The sequence below is a fragment of the Topomyia yanbarensis genome, chromosome 3 (genome assembly GCF_030247195.1).
Source record: "Topomyia yanbarensis strain Yona2022 chromosome 3, ASM3024719v1, whole genome shotgun sequence".
Classification (NCBI taxonomy): domain Eukaryota; kingdom Metazoa; phylum Arthropoda; class Insecta; order Diptera; family Culicidae; genus Topomyia; species Topomyia yanbarensis.
This window is the reverse complement of record NC_080672.1, coordinates 161,655,542-161,681,312: the sequence shown is the minus strand read 5'-3', so window position 1 is coordinate 161,681,312 and position 25,771 is coordinate 161,655,542. Positions and strand designations below refer to the sequence as shown.

Below are 25,771 nucleotides of genomic sequence, written 5' to 3'. Positions count from 1 at the left end.
AGCAGGTGCCAGGAATAAATAAATAAATAAATCAGCATCTTCAGCCCAAGGTTGTCCATGAAAAATTGATTTTGGAAGCCATTTTGAAATACAAGATGGTTATTTCCGGCTTAGCGAGATTCTCTACAACTTAACCAATATGAATATTTTCGGAATGGTTTTTGACGAGCAGGAGACAAATGTCGATGTTTGACGTCATTTTGAAATTCTAGATGGCGACTTCCGGTTAACCGAAATTCCTGAATGGAAAATCTGGGCGATCATCCAAAACATCCTCGAATATAAGATCTAATCATAAACCAGCGAAATGTAAAATATTTTTATGTGTGCATCCTGAAGAGTGCGGTGAGAATGGAAATGAGAGAAGAAAGAGATGTATGTAATATGAGTTGGGGGTTTTAATTGATTCAAATTAAACACATTGCTAAAATTCAAGTAAATTCAACTGCTTAATTAAAGCTATTTGTACATCCCATACTGATTGGGTTATAGCGAATTTCGCTAAACCGGAAGTCGCTATCTTAGATTTAAAAAGGGCGTCAAAATCAATTTCTGGTACCTACTTCAAGACCATTCCGAAAATATCCATATTGTTGAGGTGTGGGCCATAAGGAATCTTCCAGACCCACGTCTTCCAGCTTTCTGAAAATCTTCTAAGTTTTTTGCATTCAAAAGGACTTAGAATATGTTTTTGAAAAAAAACCGTGTTAATTTCGAAATCCACGCAAAAAATAAACTGCCAAAATTTTTCTAAGTTCTTTGCATTTCAAAGGACTTAGAATTTTTTTTTTCAGAAAAACATCTAAGTCTTTTGCATTAAAAAAAGGAAATTTATTCATTTCAACTACCATCAAAGGCATTTTGAACATCAGTCTTCATTAGATGCACAATATATGTGAAAAACTGGTGCGAGTATTACGTACTACTATTGCACTGGCGGATCGCATTCATTGCAATTGAGTGAGTTTCAGGCAACCTATATTTTAACTAAAGATTAGGACAAATCAGACTTAAGTCCACGCTGGCACGTAGCCAGAGGGAAGGAGGGGGAGTCTAAAGGGTAACTCCGCTCCCCCACCACATTTTCGGGAATAATGATAAATGAACACAAATAAAAAAAATAATAATTCCAACAAGCGTGTTCTCAAATTGATGTGAAAATGATATAGAATAAATTTAATAGGAGAATGAGCATTGGCAAAATCAAATTCTTACATTGGCGATCCTGCCGGTTATTGTAAAAAGAATCCAGTTAGAATCCCCCACGCGGTTAAATCAAGCAAGGAAAGAGTGAAAGCGTGTAAACTGAAAGGCTTCCCAAAACAATATGGCGACTCGAAAGAAAAAAAGAATTGTGAAAGCGTATAAACCACGTGCCTTTTCATACTAGCAAAATTGCTGCTTGGTCGCCTGTCATGAAAAATGGCTGCTTTGTAGCCTGCAAAAAAAAACTCAGCAGCCGCATGCATATATTATATTTCGCAAAAATCGCCTTAAGGGCCATCCATATACCACGTGGACAATTTAGGAAAGGGTAGAGGCCACGAGAAAGTCCATGCTTGTCCATTGGGATGGGGGTGGGGGTATGGGTAATGTCCACGTCGTCATATTTTTGTCTTTTATATAAAAATGAAACAAATTTGTATTGTCATTGGTGTGAGCGGTTATATTCAAATTTTTTCAAGATTTTTAAATATTCCAAGTGCTTATAACAGCAAAGTATATGCGTGTGCATCACGTGTGAAAATTGAAAACATCTATGAAGACTATTATCGAAAAAATCATAAGAACTCGCACGAAAAAGAATCAGAATTTTTTATCTAGGGTAACTGCTCCCTAATTCATCTTAGCACCTCTATTCATCTCACCCATTTGAACACATTAGTTAGAGCAGTATCTGCTATCTCTATTCAACGCATTAGCTCAAATGGTAGGATGAACAAGGGTACGTTGTGCTCGACTTTTGGCTTCGCTCTAACGCGAGTATTTTACATTTCCCAGGAAAAATTTTTAAACTGTACTGCTTCTTAGGAACGAAGCAAAGATGATGATACCTATTTAAGCGCAATCCACTAACTCTAAGTCGAGTTATCAACGAAATAGTGTGATATCCTGACTAATGAGATGAATAAGGGCTCGTCTACCCTAAATCACTTGATGCAATCATCTGTAACATGGTCTAATCACATTAATTTTGGATTTCATAGCTAGAGGTTGAAATTACGAACCAATTCAAGAATTCAAAGGTTATTTGTGATGAATCTTTGAAATGTAAATATAAAATATCATAAATCGTTGAGATTTGAACGATTTTTATAAGGTTTAAGGGTTCAGAAAAGAGGGGTTTTTTGTCCACGTGGTAAATAAACGGCCCCTTACAGTACGCCACATCGCAATTGAATAAAAAAGCTCGCGCATAAATATCAGCAAAAATACCTTGCCGCAATGAAAACTAGGCATGACGGTTCGGGACAACCACATTATATTCAAATCACAAAACAAATAGTTTTCCTTTTGTTCTAACATAATAACATCGCATAATTGCATATAATCAATCGTAAGACTAAAACAAAATGGCCGCCAGCATAAAATATTACCGCTACAAAGCTTGGCATGGCAGATCGGGACGATCGCATTGTATTCAGCTAAATGCCTTGAGCAACACGATTTTTTGAGCCATTAATGCATTGCTCGTATACTGTGCTCCTGTTGCTCTCATTAAAGTGTAATACCGTGATGGGATATTTTCAAGCAATGCAATCAAATTCTCAAATTTTGGTCTACGTGGTTTATGAATGGCCCCTTGTCTCTCTGGTCGTGACAATTTGGTGTATACAGTGCTACCCAGCAGTGAAAACACGACCCATGGGCTTTTCCCATGTAAATTATCAAAAACGGTTCACCAGAAGTTGCCATCTTTGTTTTCAGAATTGCGTCCAAAATCGATCTCTGGTATCTACTCGTAAAGCCTGTTCCGAAAATACCCATATTGATTAGGTTAGAGAGAATTAAACATTTGCCACAAAAATGGGGTAAAATAAATAAAAACAATTGTGGCGAACGTTTCAGTGGCATTCAATTTTTGAACCACAATAAAAATTAATTCACTTCGTAAATATTCTATGGGCATACTTTTTCGATCGATATGCTTCTTTCTATAACACTCAGCAAATGATCAAAAAACTTTTAAGCAGGTTTTCACTTGTTCAACAAATATTTTGGTTGTAGTACAGAACCTACGAATCAATTGTCGACAACCGACCAGTGACGGCAACCGACCAGTTTCCCCTACCTACTACGAAACTATATGAAGTGAAACAACGAGAAAAATGTTAGCCATTCGTTAGGTGTAACATTTTTGTAACAAATAATTCAAAATTATTTAAAGCCATATTTAAATGTTTTTGAAACCAAATTGTTTGTTAGAAATTCAGAGTTTGGTAAATAATGTCTTTGATGCGGTTGGCCAACACGAATCGGTGCCGAAGTGGATCATGTGTGGCTTCAATAATACTGTACAAAGATAATGTGGTCAATCGATAAAACTGATTCAAAACCTTTATAATAACTTTTAAAGCATGTAGAAAATCACAACTAAAATAAGATTGAAACTTCAAGAATTCAGAGTTTTTTTTCGGAAGCAATTTTAGTAGATTTACTGATATTAATATATACTGGTGACTGGATTAAGGTCCATATAAGTTCTAGAATATGAAGTGACCAATTTTACACAAACTCGAATTCAAATTCCAATTAGTTCCAATTAAAGTTAAAAAATTCCTTTGGACAAAAAGAACACCGCATTTAATGTAAAATTTGTGAATTTTACATTCATCAAGCAGTGACCGCTGGCTTATTCTTTGTTCTGGAACTCTGTGGACTCTCGAAAGTATTTTCAAAATAGCATTGCAACTATTGCGCTTTTTATCTGTTTTGCCTAAACAACTTCAAGGTACCGAAGAGGGGCAGTAAAGCGGTTTTTGCATGTCGCTAAATATTGTATTTAAACACTAAAGTGTGTTTTTAACTACGCAAGAGACCTCAATATATTTTACATTCTCGTGTTCGATGATTTTTTTAAGACGGATCAGAAAACGTAGAAAAACATCTATGGTCCCTTAAGTGATTGGTATACATCAGCAACATTGAACGTATTATTGTTTGAATTATTTCCCAACAGTAAATATACTGTTTGTTTAGGCTTAGGTGCTTTTCTGATCTAACAGGTAGGGTGATAATAGAAACAAGGAGAAAATCTGCTCGTTACCTTATATTTTCATAAAAATATACAGGCATTTTCCAACGTCAACGAAATAAGCAGATTGGAAGCTACACCATTAATTTTGTTCTACCGTCTCTCACTTTTTCCGCAACTTTTTACCAAGTTTTATGCAACCGAGCTAACCAAGATCTCAGTACAAGTGACGTTTGTTTTGCTGAAACTCGGAAAATGTATTACTGAAAATCAGTAAATTGAAGCCACGTTGCTGAACTATCAATTGAAAAAATTAACTGACCGTTCAGCTGTGCGGAAAACACCGAACTGAAGATGAGATATTCAAATTTTGAATCTTCAAAAGCGCGAACAATTTTGAAGAAACTACTTACCACCGAATCAAACTTAAATTATAAATGCTAATAACAGTTTTGGTTTCATCTCAATTAATGCCTGAAGCATTGAGACGAGTACATATAGACCTTTTTAGTAGACCCAACACGAAAAACACTCAAATAGCTATATAATTAGCTGTAGGAAGCTAAAAAATGCATTTAAAGAATAGTCCATAAAGGAAGAGTATACTGATTGCAATTGAAAAGCGAGATAGTGAACTTGTTCTTTGTTTGTCTTATTTTCAGAGTGCGCAACTAGTGTTTAGGATAAGCAATTTATCAACTAAAATGTACATAAGATGCGCATAAGTTGCCAGGCCGAAAATAGGAAAAAACGATAGGCGCAAGTCCAATCAGTTACTAAACTGCTCACTCGACTGACACGCAGAAGTGAAACTTATTCACCAGCAATTCAATACTAGCGCATGCCAAATAACTGGTGTATTGGTATGTGTACTTTAAAAGTCTCTTTCCTCTCGATGCCGTTTGTTGACCAAATCATCGGCCCTCACCGTACGATGGATTGTTGAGCTGTCTGATGTGATGATCTCTCTCTCGCGCAACATAATCAAGCTTTGTTTATGTTGCACATTGGTGTCACAGCGCGTCGCTTTACTCTCCCGCAACAAAAAGTCATCAAAATACCGATGAGTTGCTGGTGGATTTAAGGACGCGCCTAATTATTTGTATCTTATACCCAGTGAGCAAATTTTCTGGCAGAGACCGCTCTGCTAGATTTCTGTAAGTCTTGGTTTGGCAGCCCTGGCAGATTTCTGCGCGTATCCTGTCGGGTTAGTTGAGCTAGGGCCCGGTCAAACCATTCGGAATTTGATTCGGAATCCTGAATGGAGTCAGTATGGATTCCAAATCAAATGCAACAACCGATTCTGAGTCGGAATCGGTTGTTGCATTTGATTTGGAATCCATAATGACTCCATTCAGAAATCCGAACCGGTTCCGGAATGAGTTTAACTGCCCACTGAGACGTCCAAAAAATTGTTTCAAAATCGTTCAACACGGGTCCAACGATGGACGTTTGTTGAACGGTTATTTGGACGTTGTCCAAATTGGTCCAACAAACGTCCTTCATTGGACGATTTTGAAACCAACCGTTCTTAGAGGGTGGGGGCGATCTCGGTTTCGCTCGCGTTTTCTGGCAAATTTTGACAGGAACCGAGCTACACCCTGGCCTAACTCCGACGTAAACTGTGCAAAGACCATGGTAATTCCTACCTGGTAGATTTCAGCACGAATCGAGCAAAACATCTGACAAAGATGTGATAGGAAGCGTGCAGAGATCTTGGCCGTACATTTCTGAGTGGATTCTGGATAAAAGTGAGCAGCATCGGTTGGTTTAACTGCTTCTGTCAGAAACGGTTGTTGCATTTGAGCGAATTCGTTGCCAGAATTCTCGCACAAATAGCGCAAAATGCTCGCAGAAACTCTGCCAGCATCAATTTCGCTTTGCTCAACTTTTGCTAACTTTCTGCTTGCCACGCTGACCGGGTATATTTACCGCTATCCAAGTAACTTCCTTGACCTGATTCAAAGTCTGTACTAACAGGTTATCGTGCTCAATAAAATTGCAAATTAAATTACAATTCAGCGGTGGGTTCTGTCCTCCAGCGATGCCAGATGTCTTCAATTTGAAGACATTAAAAGACAAATTTTGAAAGGTTGTGAAGACGGGTTTTTAATTTTGAAGACATTTTTTTTCGGATGTCTTTACTGATTTCTGGCAGAGTTCGGGCTCAACATTAAAAACCGATTCAGAACCCTGGTCCGTGAATTCTTAGACAAATGAAGATATTTTTTATGAAATGTGAAGACATTCGAAAAATATACCTGGTATCCCAACAAACAACGAAAGCTGAACAAGCCTTTTATCAGAGAAAATGAGCTGAACAAGAACTGTTTAAGCCTTTATCCAGCTAAATTGTTTGTTGGGATCCCTGCTGTCCTCTTAGCCCAGTTAAGCTCAGCCGGAAATTAACCGGAATTCTGGCTGGTTCCAGTTCGTATTCCTGCTCCAGTGACACAACCGATTCTAGTTAGAATCGGTTGTGTCACTGGAGCCGGATTACTAACAGGAACCAGCCAGAATTCCAGTTCATTCTCAGCTGAACTTTACTGAGAGGGTTCTGTCAAACAAGCCACTCCTTCGAACAGAAACCCGGTCAGCGTGGCAAGCAGAAAGTTAGTAAAAGTTGAGCAAAGCGAAATTGATGCTGGCAGAGTTTCTGCGAGCATTTTGTGCGATTTGTGCGAGAATTCTGGCAAAGAATTCGCTCAAATGCAACAACCGTTTCTGACAGAAGCAGTTAAACCAACCAGTGCTGCTCACTTTTATCCACAATCGAGTCAGAAATCTACGGCCAAGATCTCTGCACGCTTCCTGCCACATCTTTGTCAGATGTTTTGCTCAGTTCGTGCTAAATTTTACCAGGTAGGAATTGCCAGGATCTTTGCACAGTTTGTGTCCGAGTTATGCCAGGGTTTTGCTCGGTTCCTGTCAAAATTTGCCAGAAAACGCGAGCAACACCGAGTTCGCTAGTTCACCCACTGAGACGTCCAAAAAATTGTTTCAAAATCGTTCAACACGGGTCCAACGGTGGACGTTTGTTGAACGGTTATTTGGACGTTGTTCGAATTGGTCCAACGAACGTCCTTCATTGGACAATTTTGAAACCAACCATTCTTAGAGGGCAACTAACCCGACAGGATACCCTCTAAGAACGGTTGGTTTCAAAATTGTCCAATGAAGGACGTTCGTTGGACCAATTCGAACAACGTCCAAATAACCGTTCAACAAACGTCCACCGTTGGACCCGTGTTGAACGATTTTGAAACAATTTTTTGGACGTCTCAGTGGGTACGCGCAGAAATCTGACAGGGCTGCCAAACCAAGACACAAAAATCTAGCAGAGCGGTCTCTGCCAGAAAATTTGCTCACTCCCAGTGAGCAAATTTTCTGGCAGAGACCGCTCTGCGAGATTTCTGTAAGTTTTGGTTTGGCAGCGCTGTTAGATTTCTGCAGGTATCCTGTCGGGTTAGTAGAGCTAGGGCGAACTCGGTTTCGCTCGCGTTTTCTGGCAAATTTTGATAGGAACCGAGCTAAATCTTGGCTGAACTCTGACATAAACTGTGCAAAGGTCCTGGCAATTCCTACCTGGTAGAATTTAGCACGAATTGAGCAAAACATCTAACAAAGATGTGGCAGGAAGCGTGCAGAGATCTTGGCCGTACATTTCTGACTCGATTGTGGATAAAAGTGAGCAGCACTGGTTGGTTTAACCCAGCCCCCTGCTAGGCAGCCATTTTGTCCTAGCCAACATCTGCCTTTGTTAAAATCAAAACAACCCAATGCTATTGCACGGGCGACGTGGGCCTAGATGCAGCTAGGCCCATCATATGTTGACTACTGTCAAAGTCCGTATATCTCCATAGCGGATGACAGGAGTGACACCCTCCTGGTTTAACCGCTTCTGTCAGAAATGGTTGTTGTATTTGAGCGAATTCGTTGCCAGAATTCTCGCACAAAATGCTCGCAGAAACTCTGCCAGCATCAATTTCGCTTTGCTCAACTTTTGCTAACTTTCTGCTTGCCACGCTGACCGGGCTGGGGTGGGCCTTTTCAAACCTGCCCAGTAAAGTTCAGCAAGAAATGAGCCGAACTTCTTGATAGTTCTAATTCGCATTCCGTCTCCAGTGACACAACCGATTCTAACTACCTGGTAGAATTTTAGCATGAATCGAGCAAAACATCTGACAAAGTTGTGGCAGGAAGCCTACAAAAATCCTGGCTGCATCCTGGCTAAAAGTTTGCAGCATCGGTTAGTTTAACCACAGAGAACAGACGTCCATCTTCAGAATTCAACTTGTGTAACATCTCTAACGGTTTCGAAAGTAGTTGGGATATCCAAACCAGGTGCGCTACTGTCGTCATGTTTTTTATGGCTGAGTTCGACAGAATTAACAGCGGTTATTCCTCTACCCAGTCAAACTAGTCCGGAACCGGTTCGGACTTCCAGCATGAATTCCAGCTCAAATGCATGAACTGACAGAGTCGGAATCGGTTGTTTCCTTTGAGCAAGATTCCATACTGAATCCATTCAGGATTTCGAACCGGTTCCGGAATGCATTTGACGGATAGTTGGGATAGATTAGTGTGGCGGCGCTAGTGTTTATCGTATATTAATTCAAATGTTTACACACGTTTTTTAAATATTTTTGTTCGATCATGGACGTCTGTTCTCTGTGGTTTAACCTAGAAAAACTCTAGTAAGAGAACTGCGGAGAGAAAAACAGCATTTTTGGCAACGTATGCCCCGGCATTGTATGGCAACACGTTCAATGTTATAACCCTCTAAGAACGGTTGGTTTCAAAATTGTCCAATGAAGGACGTTCGTTGGACCAATTCGAACAACGTCCAAATAACCGTTCAACAAACGTCCACCGTTGGACCCGTGTTGAACGATTTTGAAACAATTTTTTGGACGTCTCAGTGGGAACCCTCTAAGAACGGTTGGTTTCAAAATCGTCCAATGAAGGACGTTCGTTGGACCAATTTCGACATCATCCAAATAACCGTTCAACGAACGTCCATCGTTGGACCCGTGTTGAACGATTTTGAAACAATTTTTTGGACGTCTCAGTGGGAAGGATAGGCAATGTTCGATTGGATTAGTTTTTTGACAGCTAATCGCGAATCCAATCGATCCAAAATGTAGTCTCCGCAGTTCTCTTTCTAGAGTTTTTCTAGTTTAACCGCTTCTGTCAGAAACGGTTGTTGCATTTGAGCAAATTTTCTGCCAGATTTCTTGCGCAAAATGCTGGCAGAAACCTTACCAGAATCAATTTCACTTTGCTCAACTTTTGCTAACTTCCCAGTTAAGCTCAGTCGGAAATGAACAGGAATTCTGGCTGATTCCAGTTCGAATTCCTGCTCCAGTTACAACCGATCCTAGTTAGAATCGGTTGTGTCACTGGAACCGGAATACGTAGTGGAACCAACCAGAATTTCAGTTCATTTCCGGTTGAACTTTACTGGGTTTCTGCTTGCCACACGCGAACGAAAAACTACCAAAAATTGAGTACTTTTGACTCAATCTTGGGGTAACGCGCAGGAAGGTAAAATTAGAAAAACCGCGTTGAAGGTTGTTTCCATTTAACTACGGCAAATATCATAACTCCACCTTGAGTTCAACTTACTTAAATTTAAGTTGAATTTACCTAATTTTGAGTATATCCCAAAAAACTCAAAATTAATTTACTGTGCGCAAGACCTCGACTGAGTGGAATCTCTGGTTTTGTTTTTGACAACATTAATAAGTGCGAAAGCAACGCACAACTAAAAAGTAAGTTAAAAGAACTTATTCTTTAAGGGGTGGTCGTAGCGTAGTTGGTAAATCGATTGCATTGTATGCAGCGCACCTGGGTTCGAGTCTCGACCCCGCACATAAGGTTGGAAATTTTTCATAAGAGATTTTTCTAACCCGAAGAGGCGAATGACCTTAAGGTTAAAACCTCTATAATCGAAATTAAAAAAAAAACTTATTCTTTGGGTTGTTTCATTAGTGAAACAAGTGTTTATCATGCATTTACCGTATACGTGGTTGATTAACTTTATCAAAAATAAGACAGAAACCACACCATAATCTATTTTTTTTTTTTTCAGAAAATGGCTTCATCAAATCTTACTAAACACCCATGACATGGAAAAATGATGCCCTTCGTCAATATAGTGGATTTAAGATACAAAATATTGCCGGCATAAAATAAATTAACAAGACTCCATTTTCATAAATAAAAATAGCAACACTGTTCGGAAGATTTCGGCAGGATGAAAATGTGCGAAAAACAGATGGGGTTTTCGATTGATTGACACCGGTGTAGTGCGGCTACCCTCTAAGAACGGTCGGTTTCAAAACCGTCAAATGAAGGACGTTCATTGGACCAATTTGGACAACGTCCAAATAACCGTTCAACAAACGTCCATCGTTGGAACCGTGTTGAACGATTTTGAAACAATTATTTGGACGTCTCAGTGGGTAACCGATGCTTCTCACTTTTAACCTGCATCCAGCCAGGAATGCACGGCCAGGTTTTCTGTACGCTTTCTAGCCCAGTTAAGCTCATTCCGGAACCGGTTCGGATTTCTGAATGGAGTCATTATGGATTCCAAATCAAATGCAACAACCGATTCCGACTCAGAATCGGTTGTTGCATTTGATTTGGAATCCATACTGACTCCATTCAGGATTCCGAATCAAATTCCGAATGGTTTGACCGGGAGGAACCGCCCAGTTAAACTCATTCCGGAACCGGTTCGGATTTCTGAATGGAGTCAGAATGGATTCCAAATCAAATGCAACAACCGATTCCGACTCAATCGGTTTCAGAATCGGTTGTTGCATTTGATTTGGAATCCATACTGCCTCCATCCAGGATTCCGAATCAAATTCCGAATGGTTTGACCGGGAGCTACGTTAACTTTGTCAAATGTTTTGCTAGATTCGTGCTAAAATTCTACCAGGTATACGATTAAAAATAAGTACCCGTTAATGAGTACCAGATAAACCAATCTATCGGATCAATTTCAGCTATCACAAATTGGATACTTTTTCGAATATGCATTTGGGTAAAAAATGACCCATCTAAATATTGCTATTCAACAAGAAAAGCGGGTACAATGATACGCATAACTGGTTGAAAAACACTTTAAAATTTAAGTTTGCCGTAAGGAAGGTTACGATAAAAAGTGGACTGCTGGTTTTTTTAATCAATGGATGGCTCTGTCGCGAATAATGAATAATGCTGGCCTGATTAGTACCATTGCACAGAACAGTCAACAAGGATCTTTAGGTACGTCTACAGTATTTTCACGGATTAAATTAATTATTTCCCAAAACACCAATTTTCTCTTTCCTGTACTGCAAAATGGGTATATTTCTACCCATTTTCTAATCGTTTAACTGGGTAAAAAATTACCCATTTTCTGACGTATACTGGTTATACTCATGATTGGAAATGAGCAGTTTACCCAATTAATAAGTTTTCCCAGTTTTGTCGGAGATGAGTCGTATAATGCGCAGTAATGGGTACTTTATTTTAACCGTGTAGGAATTGCCACACGGTTAATATAAAGTACCCATTAATGAGTACCAGATCTACCCAGTTTCATCTTCAATTCGCAGCTGTCACAAATTGAGTTCTTTTCGAATAAGGAGCTGAGTAAAATATCACCCATATCAAGAGTACTTATTCAAAAGGTCCTAAGTGACATTGAGCTCGAACTGAGAAAAACGAGGCTGAAGTTTCATGGACCTAAAACAAATTCCTATTAGAGAACAAATATGCGTTTTGATGGAACAATTATGCCAATATAGTCTAAGGACTAGGCTCTTTAGGTAAATAATGCTAAAAACATGAAATGTTTAGTGCTAATGTAGTTTTTAAGCGCTTTAGAATGATGCGTCCTTTTGAAAATTATAGGACCTTTCACATAGGTCTTCTTTTCGGGCCCAAGAATCATACGACGCTGCACATACGGCTTTTTTCAGCAAAGGTAGCTCTTACGACGAATATTGAATTTCTTCAAAGTTTTCGACAAAATGAGCACCGGAATACGAATGTTCTTCATTACTATGGTAAATAGTTGCACTGGATTTAACAGAAGTCTTGCAGAAAAAAATGCGGGAAACTTTAGTTTATATTAACAAATCATTGGCTGGAAGTGGTTAAAACCAACGAATGGCATGTTACTTTAGAATAACTAAGCTTTCCAATTATCATTTAATTTATTATACTTATTAAATTCAACTTCGAAAATAAGTCGCATGAACAGAAGAAAATAATTTCTTTTATTTTGATGCTTAGGACGTTTTTACTAGGTACCTATGTGCAGTGGGGAAAACATGGAATGAAATGAATCTTGCGTCGTTTTTGCATGGCGCCTATGAACAGTTGCAGAGGTTTTGAAATATTTCGCGCATAGGTCCTTTCATTTTAAAAGGTCTCAGGTGCAAAATTTCAAAATATGATCATGAAAACTTTGCGACTTTTTATATAATGCTTGTTATTTTAATAAATACTGTGTATAATGAATCCTGGTTTTCGGTATTCGTTAGCTATGTTGTAATCACATGCTGTGCTGCAAATAATTCAGTTTGTTTACATTTGTCACTAAGGTCCATTTGAATCAGCACTCTTGATATCATTATTACTATTCTATAAGAAAAATTACCTATTACTCATAAATGGTTGAAAAACACTTTGTGGTTTTTGAATTCCCGAACGTCGTCAACTTTCGACTTATTACATTACATATTTTATTTAGTTGTACAAAATATATCTCGACAAGAATTGCATGTAAATGTTTGATGATGGTTGGGTAAGTGTGTTTGCTCCTTTTTCATTTGAATCACATATCTTAATTAATTTATTCTAGAGCTACACTGAGGGATAATACGTTCCCCTTGACGATAATATTCAACAAAAAAGGGAAATTCAGGATGTAAAAGAACATCATTAGGGCATGACGCGGCAGCTACAGTGAACTGGTGTTCTGCTTGCAAAGAGGTGATTTCGTTGATGGACCTCAAATCAGTCTTTATCCATGATTTCTTATTTAGTGCGATCCTAACAAAGGTTCCTTCAAATTTCTATTCATTTAAAAATAAAAAATGGGTAAAATTCTACTCATTTACAGTTCATTTCAATACGTGGACCTGGGTACAAAACTACCCATTTTTTGACATAAACTAATCTTACCCATTTTTGAATATGCTTTGTTTACCCCATACATGAGTTTTCCCACTTTTGTCGGAGATGGGTAGTATAATACTCATTAATGGGTACTTTATTTTAACCAACGTCGTTGTTTTAACCGTGCAGGATCTTTGCACGGTTGATTTCCGAGTTGTGCCATGAGTTTTACTCGGTTCCTGTCAGAATTTGCCAGAATGCGCGCAGAAATCTGACAGGGATGACAAAACCAAGACTGACAGAAATCTGGCAGAGATGTCTCTTCCAGAAAATTTTTCGATTTTGAGGCTGAACTTTACTGGGGACTTGTCTTCACATCTGGCATCGCTGCTTGTCAGTTCTGATCAGATTGATCATCGTTTAAAAAGAATCAAAACAAAGCCATGTGCGAAATTGCTAAAAGCTTTTAAAAACATAAGACCAAACAAATTCACCCATGATTGTTTTTTGTCATTATTCCGAATAATATTAAAGTAATTGTTAAACCTAGTTTTAATTTAATTTAAACATGAGTGCTGCACAATTTGAAGATTCGTTGAATGATGTCACGAAATCGCTCGACATTATTAGTTTAGCAAAGGTGCATCTGGAAGAAAATATCGATGCAAACAGTGCTTCGACACTCACCAAAGAAGTTGCGATTGCCAATGCTATCTTCGGAAAATCCTATTATGGCGAAGAAGTGCCCAATTCCGAGGATGATGAGGATTTCAGCGATAGCGATGGAGAGTTATGCTATTTTGATGTTTATAATGTTAAGAAAAATCAGTGCGCTAACGTGCAGCAGTCGCACACGAACGTTCAAAAATCCAGTCAGAAGGTTTCGAATTTTCAACCAGCTGATGCATTATTCAAAAAGTTTACCAATAAAATCAACGTGGAAAAATATGAGGGTCCCGCAGCGCTTCCAGATCATGCGAAAAACACGCTTATTGCGGTCCAACGGAAAGCTGATAATGATCGACTGAGGTGCAAAGATAAGCAAGATCGAGCAACGGCTGAGCAGGTAATGGATCCACGGACTAGAATAATTCTTTTTAAGCTACTGAGCCGTGATATGATTTGTGAAATCAATGGTTGTATATCGACTGGTAAAGAAGCGAACGTTTATCATGCTACATCAAAGAGTGGCATGGATTACGCGATAAAAATTTTCAAGACATCGATTTTGGTCTTCAAAGATCGCGATAAGTATGTGACTGGAGAATTTCGTTTCCGACATGGCTACAGTAAACATAATCCGAGAAAAATGGTACGAACTTGGGCGGAGAAGGAAATGCGAAATCTGGTTAGGATGAAAAAGTGCAATTTGCCTGTACCTGAGCCGATCCTACTTCGAAGTCACGTACTTGTAATGCAGTTTGTAGGAGAAAATGGTTGGCCAGCACCGAAGTTAAAGGATGTCGAACTGAACAACTCGAAAGCTCGCGAATTGTATCGGGATTCGGTTGAGATTATGTGGACCATATACAACAAATGCAAACTGGTGCATGCTGATTTGTCCGAGTTCAATCTTTTGTACCACCAAGGGAAAATAGTCATCATCGATGTTTCGCAATCTGTTGAACACGAGCATCCACACGCATTGGAGTTTCTGAGAAAAGATTGTACTAACGTTACTGATTTTTTCCGGAAAAAAGACGTTTCCACGATGACGGTTAAAGAATTATTCGATTTTATTACCGATCCAACTATAACGGAGGCTAACGTGGAGAGTTGTCTAGAAAAAATGTCGGACAAAATCGCCAATCGAAGCTTTGATGAGTTTACTGAGCAGCAGAAGATGGAAGACGCTATATTCAAGCAGATTTTCATTCCGAAAACTCTTCACGATGTGTACGATGTTGAGCGGGACATTTTTGAAAATGCGAACAAAAGTGAATTAGTTTATAAAACGATCGCTGGTTTGGATGGAAACCTTAAGGTGGCGCAAAATCCGGAGATATTGCAGCAGCATACAGATGATGGGGCGAATAAAGGTAACATTAGCAAAAAGAATCTAACAATCACAAAAATACATTAGTTATTGAATAGGCCTTTCGAGTTCCTCTTATCAGAATCCGACACTAACTTAGTTAACTGACTAAGCTAGCGCCGGATTAACGCTAGCTCCAAAAAATGAAAACACGGTTTGTGCTTCTGAGCAAATCTCTAGTCCTACGTGATATCCCGTAGGACTAGAAGTTCTGATTTAAACACTTTTAGATGATTATTGCATTACGCCTCAATAGTGGTGTATTAAGAGGGCCGAGAGGACTTATATGCCTTTTTTATGTTTTGTGTTTACCATACTGTGCACCTGCCCAAACTAACGATCAACCACTAGCATGTGCGCGCTTGGGCGGCCGACTGCCGGTCGGCGTGGTTTGACTTTTGCTGTGGGCCGTGTTTGCATACACTATTCCACAACTATATTGTTCAAATCACTCATAAAAATTTTGAGTCGTGCTGCCAAATCTCCCAATTACGTGGGGAATGTGAAAAATGAGCCAATTTATCCTGATCGTCACAATGCCCTTTTCGACTTCTAATATGACCCAGGTCATGAATCCTTACGAAAAGTTTCTCAATCTTACATAAGTTGTACAAATATTTGGGAAGCTGAGGTTCTTGAGTGCGTCCCGCATTCGTCTTGAAAACATCTGGTCACTAGGGTAGGACATGTACCTATTAATATACTCAGCTTTCATATTTTGAACATACGTGCACAGTCAGACTGAAGTGGCTTTGTGCCTACTGAAAGACGGATGTTAGTTGGAGATTTTGATTGGCGTGGATGTTGAGTTATGTTGGAGCAGTTTCAGTTTGTTTCCAAAAGTTGCGAATCTAATCTGTAGTGATTTTTGGTAGTCAACCCAAATGTATTGCCATCTGATCAGGATAAAGCACTGATCGGTTTTTATTGTTTTCGCAGGTTTGCAAGAATTAGTATTGTATATCAATCAAATTCCTTACTCAGCAGCGTTGTTTTTAATATATGGGTATAAAAGTGGAATTGTACCGGAAACAATCACATCCCCAGCAGAGGGTTTTGAATTATCAAACAGTTTCATTTCGAACTGGTGTACGTTGCCGTTCTCTTTGTTGATTTTCTCAAAAAAATGTTTAGAACTATTTTTTGAATATATATAAAGAGTATTCAGCACATACACTCCAGTTCGATAGATTGGAGAGAATAATTTCGAATCACGCAACGACCTAAGGGCACGTTCTAGTGTGGCTTAATTTTAGATTCATAACTTAATAGTTCTATAACAGAAAAATAAAAATGTTGAAGGTAGAATTTATTCTCCTAAGCAGCAGTTTGAACTGGAGTTTTTTCAATCAAAAGTATAGCGGAAAGCATGATGTTATACTTGATTTTAGAATTTAGTTATATAGCAAGTTGCAACATATGGGAGCAGGAGAGGAAACTACAACGTGACGTAACATGTTTCTTGTGAAGATTATATAGTGTCCAGCCTTGAAATGAGTGATAGCTGGGGGCACTCTAGAAATGTACATCAAATTTGCATCGAATTTGAAAAAATGCATTTAACGTTCATTTTTGTATCAATTTTACAGTATCTCTCAGACAAGTCTGTCCAACAAACGTCTTACTCCGATCCACTTTGTTCGATGTTTTGTTATATGTAGGGCTAGTTTCTTGCAGGGCTTTGACGTCTTACACGCGATATTCTAAATTTCTATTTTGATGGCAAGAAAGGGCATTTATTTTGTTGATTTTTAAAAATGCATCACAAGTGATCTACCCCTGGGTCGATAATTTTGATTGATTCAAACTCATTCGCGAATTATATTACATGCTCTTGAAAAGTGCTATATTTTTTAATGTCACTGTGGTCGTGTTCGGTACACAACCCTTTGTCTTTGTTTTCATTGGGGTGTTTTCTTTCTGAAATATTAATAATATTCATACTAACACACAGTAACACAAACAATTGCATATTCTCCCATATATAACGCGAGCATGCAATTGCACATACTTACGCCCGCGATCTCGACAACATTAAAACACCCCGGTAATTAAGTGAACGTTTTAGCACCTATAAATTTACAAACGCGGTCTAAAGCATCAAACCACCGCTCACGCGATGATGAATCAGCCACGTCCAAAAGTCCTTCGTCCTAGTAGCATGAGTTCAGTTCAACCAATTAAGAAATGACGCTCAGATCCACTAACCGACGTGTCCCATGACGACATGACCACTAAGGCAAAATGCATAGCGAAATTCATAAGATTCATCTTATGATGACTAGAGAAGTAACAAAACTATGTTTTCATAAGATTATTATGAAAAACATACGACTTGTACGACTTGTTTATCTTAACATTTTACAAGTTACTGCATATGCCAGTCGTTCGAGTTCCATACGAGCATCTTATGATTCTCATATAAGAGACATGTATAATGTAATATTGTCTTATGATAATTCAAAGATGCCTTATGGAACAAGAAATCATAGCAAACCGATTTGACCAAATAAATGCCGTTTCATAAGATAATATTATGATTTACATACGTGCTACTTGTGGTTAAAAATTATACGATATTCCTATGAAATTCGCTGTATTTTTGCCTGAGTGACCGAGAACCTCAGTGATATGGGGAACCATGCTCTCTTCTAAAATTCAGCACGTTAGCATACAAACGTTTAAGACCTTCACGATCACCCACACACCCCAAAGCCCGCGGTCTCGCAAACATGAAAACACCCCGATGGTCTCAAGCGGGAACCTATAAACGCGCTCCTTCAACTACGTAACTCCGGAACCGCAGATCCAATCAATGAAAAATTCAATAACAACCGATGGGAAGGTTGTACCTTTCGTTTGAGACTAAATTTGTGCAAATCGGCCCAGCCATCTCTGCGAAACAGAGGTGACACTTTTTTCCACATACACTCATACATACATACATAGACACACAGACTTTTTCCGATCTCGACAAACTGAGTCGAATGGGATATAACACACGCCTTCCGGGCCGGGATTAGGTTGGCGATTTTCAGAGTAATTGCATAACGTTTCTATATAAGAAAGGTAAAACGTCGAGATTTGATGCAATCTCGAAAAAAAAAAATGTTTGACAAAAATTGACTTTTTTGGGCCAAAATTTTTACCTTTCTAAATGTGCCAAACTTTTTACCTTTCTCATATAGAAAGGTTATGCAATCACTCTGAAAATCGTCAACCTAATCCCTTTTTTTGACTTATATAGGTTTTTTTAGTAAATTTTCCAAATGACAACATTGAGCTAATGCTAATTGAGCTAATTAAATACAGTGTAGACCCGATTTTATCAGCACTCGATTTTATCAGCCCCCGATTTTGTCTGCCCTCGATTTTATAAGCTTTTAGACCCGATTTTATCAGCTTCATATGAAAATTGATAGTTGGTAGTTTGATGGTATAGGGACTAAAGAAGAATATCTTCGGTTTCCCAAAAAGAAAAAAAAAATATATGTCCCGATTTTATCAATGTCCCCGTTTTATCAGCCTAAAATTCACCAAGGGGCTGATAAAAACGAGTCTTCATTGTATTATACGGACCCCTCGGACACTCCTCTTGAATCTAGCTAGTTTCAAGTGTTTTAGCGTCAAAACATAGCATCTCAAGTTCGTGGCTGTCGATCCATTGTATGTATGTTCAAATCTTAATGAATATGTAATCTACATTACCACTATTATATTTAACATAACCAGCCATGGAATCGTAGTTTAGGCAAATGAGAAAGGCAAAATTGCACGATCAGGTGGATTAAAACATGTTTTTTTTTTTCAATTCGTTGATTTGTTTACGTTTGCGTTACTTAAAGGTGCCATTTTTTCTTTGGTTTTCATTTGAATTTCTTAAAATGAGGGAATTACACATTCAAATATTTCGTTTTTATATAAATAAACTGAAGAAATTTTACATCTAACATATACATATACTAGATGGGATGATATAATATTCGTAAGATTATTGGGGGGGGGGGGTCATTCTGTGTTTTTGTATAGTTATGCACTTTAGGATTTTTAGAAGGGAGATTATTGGAGCAATTAATTATTAACTAAGCGGAACACTTTACAAACATATTAAAAATAGGAACAACTAGAGGGAGTGATTCAGTTTTATTATGATTAAGGGGTATATATTAAGATTATTTTTAAGTAGTGGTGCTGTTTGGCTTTTCTTAACGAGATTATATATTGATCAACTAAAACTAGAAAAAACAGGGGACCATTAAGTTTTAGTTAGATACTCAGGGTGAGGAGGTGACGTCCTACATCTGTGTATCAGAGACAGGGGAGATAGGGTGGACAAAGCTGAGAGAACTGAGAAAGATATTTACTGTCAGTTTTCGGCATCGGGAATCCACGGTAAGGATTACAAACTCGGACGGTCTTCATCAGGATGCATCATGTATTGGAACGCCGGGTGGTCTTCCTTGAGCCAGCAGGGGTTCCTCCAGTAGATTTCGTAGCAAGGTTTAGATGCGGTTCGACAACACACCGCGTTGAGCGTGTGATGTTGTACTGTAGGTCTTGTGTTTGTTGGGTCATTCGACAGAGATGTTTTGTATCGTCTTGGAGTCGCATTAAACCATATAACAGTGGCTCGGCTTAGAGCAAAAGGTGAACTAAAGTCAATACTTTGTCGTATCAGCTCAAGTAGGATGGTTTTATGTAATTTTGGTATGTTCAATTCGTTTGGGGTGGCTCAAAAATAATTATTTCAATGTAATTGTTCATAAAATTGTTGAATTGTAATGATCATTGGGGTAGTACAAAAACGATTATTTTGTCGCAGCATTTAATATTTCCTAGTAGTTATGTTTGTACACTCCATTCCTTTTTGATATTGAAACATATTAGAAAAAACTACTCGTTAAGGCAACTAAAAATAATTATTTAGTTCTAGGCTCTTAATTTTTTTTGTTATTTTTGGTGTGCCGCATTTATGTTTGATACTCAAAATAGTTAATTTCCATCTCATTGAGCTAAACATTAAAGCTTGGCGAAAATTCCCCCCAGTTGTTGATTGCTTTATTCGGTTGTTTTTGAACTTCAAAAAGTACTGACACACCTGTATTTTATTTACTGAGTTCTCGTCACATTTTACCGATAAGCACTGCAAAAATTGATAGTACAAACAAACCTTTGTTTCGTCAAAAAAATAAATTACTGAACTTACTGTGGAAAAGCCGATAAAAAATCAGGGCCCGGTGAAAATTCAGATGGACTTCGACGAACGCTATACTTGATGATCGACGGCTATTTCGCATTTATTAATTGCTTCATTTCATTCCAGAAACACACTCAAATTCGTCACAAATGGACTCCGATAGTGAAAGTACTGATGTCGCAGATGAGAATAGTAGTGAAAATGTGAAGGGATCAATAGTAACTGTCCGGGAGAAAAACGAAACGACGGAAGATCGACGGGCTCGTAAAAAAGCGTTTAAGAATGAGAAAGCCGAAAAACGTAAATCCAAGGTGAAAAAACACATCAAAAAGCGAAAAGAGAAAATTGGAACTAAAAAGTAAATAAAAACATTAATTTTTGTTTTGTATGAAAAAATGATATACACATTTTATTTTATTCAAATAAAGAAGTTATCCTACTTTTTGTAAGTACAAACACTACCTAGAAGAGATTCTTATATGGTTTGTCATAAATCTTGTTCAATAGAAGATAATCTTTGCAAAATAATTTCGCCCTTGGAATGTTAAGCTAAAGCTATTAGTCTTCCTAAATCATTACCCGAGTAAACAGATTAAAAAATCATCCATTAAAATAATAGTTTAGCTAATAAAATGATCACATTTTTTTCGTCTATTTGTTACGGCCTCTCCGGTTTATGCTCATTTGTAGAATCGCCTTCGCAAACTGAGATAGCACAGCAGTCGATAAAAGAGAGTCATTGCAATCAATATGCTTAGCTCGAACAGCAGAGTAGTGTTGTCTATTCGTACATAGTGCAGCAGTACCTTGGGGTCATCAAAGTGGCAGTACATTTCACTGCAGTCCAACCGTTGGCGATTGTAACCAAACACTACCAGCACGATAGAAACGACGCCACCGCGGATGAATGACGCCCGCATCAGCCATTGCATTAGCGCCGGGATCTGTGGCGCAAAATCAAACCCGTAGATTGCCAGTCCTAGGAACGGTGCTATCGTAAGCGGTCCAATCGCTGAACCATTCTAAAAAATGTGAGAGAGAATAGTTTTGTATGTTACTATATATGTTACTATTTCTACTGTATCGATTTTGCTGGCTATTTTCGGTAAATCTAAAACTAAGAAAAACGAAAGCAATGAAGTTGAAAGACGGATAGGTATTCTAGAGCGAATCAGTTATAAACTTAGAAAGGAAAACTAGGACTAGGCAGGCTCATATGTTCATGATCGAAAGGAAATGTAGTGAATCCTTTGCCTTCTGTTAGTATGAGTTGGGCGTCCTACGCAAATTTACCGCATGGTCGTTGATGGAACATAACTCATCATCATGTTTTACCGGTGTCGGCGGTTGATAGAATATAACTCATCATCATGTTTTACCGGCATCGATAAAGTTCATTTCGGCCTGCCTTGTCCTAGTTTTCCGTTCTAGAATTTTTCAATTTCATTGCTTTCGTTTCTCTTAGGACCAATTTCTTCACCCTCGCTTAATTTTCAAACCAGCTTTACCAGTACGTTTAAACCTAGCACTCGGTAAAGAAATCGGTCCTTAGTCTTAAATTTGCAGAAAATAGCCAGCAAAATCGATACAGTAAATATTAGTTTTGCTAACTCGAACGTGCGGTTCAAAAACAGCTACTCACCATCACATTAAACGTAGCCCCTATCATTAGACCGAATCCTTCCGCGCAAAGAGAAACTGCCAAACCAACAATCGTGAAAAGCGTGTAACGAAATAGTTCTGCTGGAAGGCCGGCCAGCCAGTATACGACCATGGAGAATATTATGTTAAGAAAAATTTGAATAGGCAGTCTTGAAAGGGTCAGTGCTAGATAGTATGGGAACAGGCCATACCAACGGTTGAAGCATTCTTTCTTCACTAGCTTCACCTCGCGAGGATCTGAAAGTATAGGATATAGTGTGAGCTTATTGACGAAAAAAAACATCTAGCGGTATTCTTCGACGTGCATTGAAATTTGATTTCCAGCGCAAAAATTATGAAACGGGCGGTGAAATGGATCTAAACCAAGAGACGACAACGGGAGGCATAACATACTGAAAAATTGATTATTTAAATTGGTTGACCACTGCGCTGTTTGTTTGTATGTTTGTGTGCAAGCATGTGGCTTGAATTAAAAAAAAACCTGTTTTAATCCACCTAGTGGTGCAATTGTACCTTTCTCATTTCTGCAAACTATGATTCAATGGCTGGTTACGTTCAATATAACATTGTGGAAATGTTTATTGCATTCTTATCACACTTTGCACGTATCCCAGGTATAATAATTAATTGGCTTAATCGGCATGAGTTTAATGTTACCTTTACTGCCGCTTTCAGCATAACAGTACCATTTGTAAAATCAATGAACCGAGCAAAACGTATTTGAAATTATTAACTGTTTTTGTTTGATTCTTCTTGAGTCAGCGGTAATCTCTAGATTCTTTCAACGCATTTTATGCACCTAGCAATAAGCTCTTATAACGTATATAAATGTGTTAAAAAACATACATATTTAATGAAAATGAGTGTGGGGCTCTTTTGGTGCAATTCATAAGGTTAAGCTTCTGAATATACTCAACAGTTTCATTGTCTATGTGCTATTAGGTTTTACATCAACCGACCTAACCCCACAAAATGAACCGAATGAACTTCGTTTGACAATACTCGGTGGTTTGTTTACTTAGGAGTTACTTGAGTTTGAATGTAACAGATGAGCACCCGTTGCACTCGCACTCACGCAACTAACAAAGTAAACAAACCACCGAGAATTGTCAAACATGAACTTTATTCATCATGAGTTCATTCGTGTCGTCATCTTGTAGAACTCAATGGCTTCGAAGACGTCATTGAGTTCTACAAGATGACGACACGAATGAACTCATGGTGAATAAAGTTCATGTTTGACAATTCTCGGTGGTTTGTTTACCTTATCAGTTGCGTGAGTGCGAGTGCAACGGGTGCTCATCTATTACATTCGAACTCACGTAACTTCCATGTAAACAAACCACCGAGAATTGTCAAACGAAGTTCATCCGGCTCATTTTGTGGGGTTACGTCGGTTGGTGTAAAACCTAATTATATACCTCTAGCATTGTTTACACATTTCAACAGTACGCAACATAACTTCTTTTGAATTTTTCTGTGTATATATTGAGTAAACTATGTCAGCACTAGATTTATTGAAGTTGTATGGCAGTGAGCTAAGCTCGGATGAAGATTTTCTATGTCTTCTGTATCAGAGGATCCAGTAGACTCTGATGGAAGTTTTTTCAGAGAAAAAATAACACGCAAGAGCAACCGGAAAAGAATCTCTAAAGAAACTAAAAAGAAACTCATTGCAAAAAAATGCAGAATAGCCTATCAAGTAAAGCTACTTAACTGCGATTTTCGGAAAATGTGCTGGGAAACATTGCAAAAGAGGATCGAGAGAAACAGGACGCCGCGAGTCACAGTGCGATTATCCGCAAAAGAGTTCAGCGTATTTCTGTTACAAGGCGAACAAGAAACCGGTATGTTGTTGAAGTAGATACAGAATACTAGATTCGGATTGTCACTGGCATCAGAGGCTACCACAGAGAACAGACATATAAGCTAGAACAAACTTTCCCGAAAAACCTGTGTAAACATTTAAATAAAAATATGGTGAAAATCACCATCGCATATAGGTTCGCATGCGTGAGTCACCATTATATCCAAGTTTGCACACAAGTCCCGTATAGCAATTGCTGGTCGACCGAAGCGCCAGCCAGTGGCAAGTTGCTACTTGCTGCTATCTTTTCAAAGCGACAGTTTTATTTCTTACACAAGTTGAAAACTTTACTTGTATGTCAGTTATCAGTGGTGGTAGGAACATCATTGTTTTGATTCCAGGATATACCTGTCAAATGGGCCAAATAAAAAAAGCAAAAAAATAATCCTCTATTGTCGTTTCCTAGCGACTAATTTTTAACTTTTAGCTAGCAAAACAATGGCCATGCTTGGCTGATGTATTTTCACTAATTATAATGCAGAAATTGTATAAACCTAGCGTGGCATTGCGCATCTCGAAACGAAAGGTTTATTGTATACAAGCTTGTATGAAAAAGTCGATTCGAAATGGTTCCATAATGCCGCCCCTGTTCTGAATTTTGATAAATTTTCATTTCCCTGTGCGGTATATACAAACTCTTTCATTTCATAATATCAGCCGAAAATTTACACCGAGAAAATTCGTTATATTATATTTATTTCACACATATTTTTTTGCAGTTTGTAGTAGCACATCAAAATTATCTGTAACGCATAGATATGTGAAAACTAATGAAATTATAATAGTATGCCACATAAAAATTTCTCTGTGACTGCACAATCTAACATAAATGGTCCTAACGAATGTCTGTATTTTAAAATATTTAAAATGTTGTCGACTATTCAGCGAAATTGAGCTTAATTTCTCCCGCCGTTGAAAAACGGCTATTTTAAGTCACAAAAACTTTCAGTAGCCATGTCTTTGCTTTGAACAATAAACTATTTGATTCTATTATTTTATTAGGCCGACAAAAATATAAATTGTTGGTGGCAATAAAGTTACTTAAGTTGCCATTGCCACTGCATTATAAAGAGTTAAATACAAATACAGATATAGATAATAAAATTCGATGGTCACAAATTGATGAAAGTTCCAAGGAAAAATTTTATTCAAAAAAATGTTCAAACTTGCATTTTTGCTTTGACCTCACATCTCGACGTTGCATGCATTTTGAAATCATTCAACAATACAATGAAATATTTGATTTAAAAAGTATTTGGGACGAACATTCTTTTCGATTCATGCTTTTTCTGCTCGGAGACCTAGTGTTGTTGAGTGGTATCACAAGTAGCAACCATTTAGGCTATAACAAAATGCATTCAAAAACGTTTAAATTGATAAACGTTGGAAGTCAGTGTTGCATCATGTATTGCTAACTAGGCAGATGTTTGCTACACATATTTGACAGTTGCACTACAACTGCATTGCATCGATCGCTCGTTTGCCAAACATTCCAGATTTTCATCTAACGTTATATTTAACAATCTACTTACGCACTAAAGCAATAAAATATTACTTACAACTTAATATTGGAACCATAATCTGGGTATAGCAGAAAAAGAAGCATACTCCCAGGCAGAACTTGAGGTGATCGAACATGCGAGCACCATCATTGGCGGCATTAAAAAATATTAGTCCTAAAAGAAAATACAA

The 25,771-nt window shown here is 38.0% G+C and overlaps 2 protein-coding genes across 9 annotated transcripts in view; one reads left to right on the top strand and one right to left on the bottom strand.

Annotated features, from left to right (window-relative positions):
- The first annotated feature begins 13,714 nt into the window (after window positions 1-13,714).
- On the top strand, window positions 13,715-20,949 carry LOC131689624 (serine/threonine-protein kinase RIO1). The gene is made up of 2 exons (XM_058974853.1): window positions 13,715-15,357; window positions 20,677-20,949. The coding sequence occupies exons 1-2, from the start codon at window positions 13,887-13,889 to the stop codon at window positions 20,910-20,912; spliced, it is 1,707 nt and encodes a 568-aa protein (XP_058830836.1). The 5' UTR covers window positions 13,715-13,886; the 3' UTR covers window positions 20,913-20,949.
- Window positions 20,926-25,771, bottom strand: part of LOC131689623 (ATP-binding cassette subfamily G member 4) — a 142,086-nt gene continuing 137,240 nt past the window's right edge. For all 8 annotated transcript variants that reach the window (XM_058974846.1, XM_058974845.1, XM_058974849.1 and 5 more), the window contains 3 exons: window positions 25,639-25,755; window positions 22,193-22,449; window positions 20,926-21,572 (listed from right to left, as the gene is read on the bottom strand). In XM_058974846.1, the coding sequence (XP_058830829.1) occupies window positions 21,231-21,572; window positions 22,193-22,449; window positions 25,639-25,755 (716 nt within the window). In that variant the 3' untranslated portion in view covers window positions 20,926-21,230. The remainder of the gene's footprint in view (window positions 21,573-22,192; window positions 22,450-25,638; window positions 25,756-25,771) is intronic.

What these genes read in the sequence shown, in the direction of transcription:
- LOC131689624 (XM_058974853.1), top strand. Translation starts at nt 13,887, where the DNA reads ATGAGTGCTGCACAATTTGAAGATTCGTTGAATGATGTCACGAAATCG. An exon ending in AGATGATGGGGCGAATAAAG is followed by an intron (nt 15,358 to 20,676) that starts GTAACATTAGCA and finishes ATTTCATTCCAG; the next exon opens with AAACACACTCAAATTCGTCA.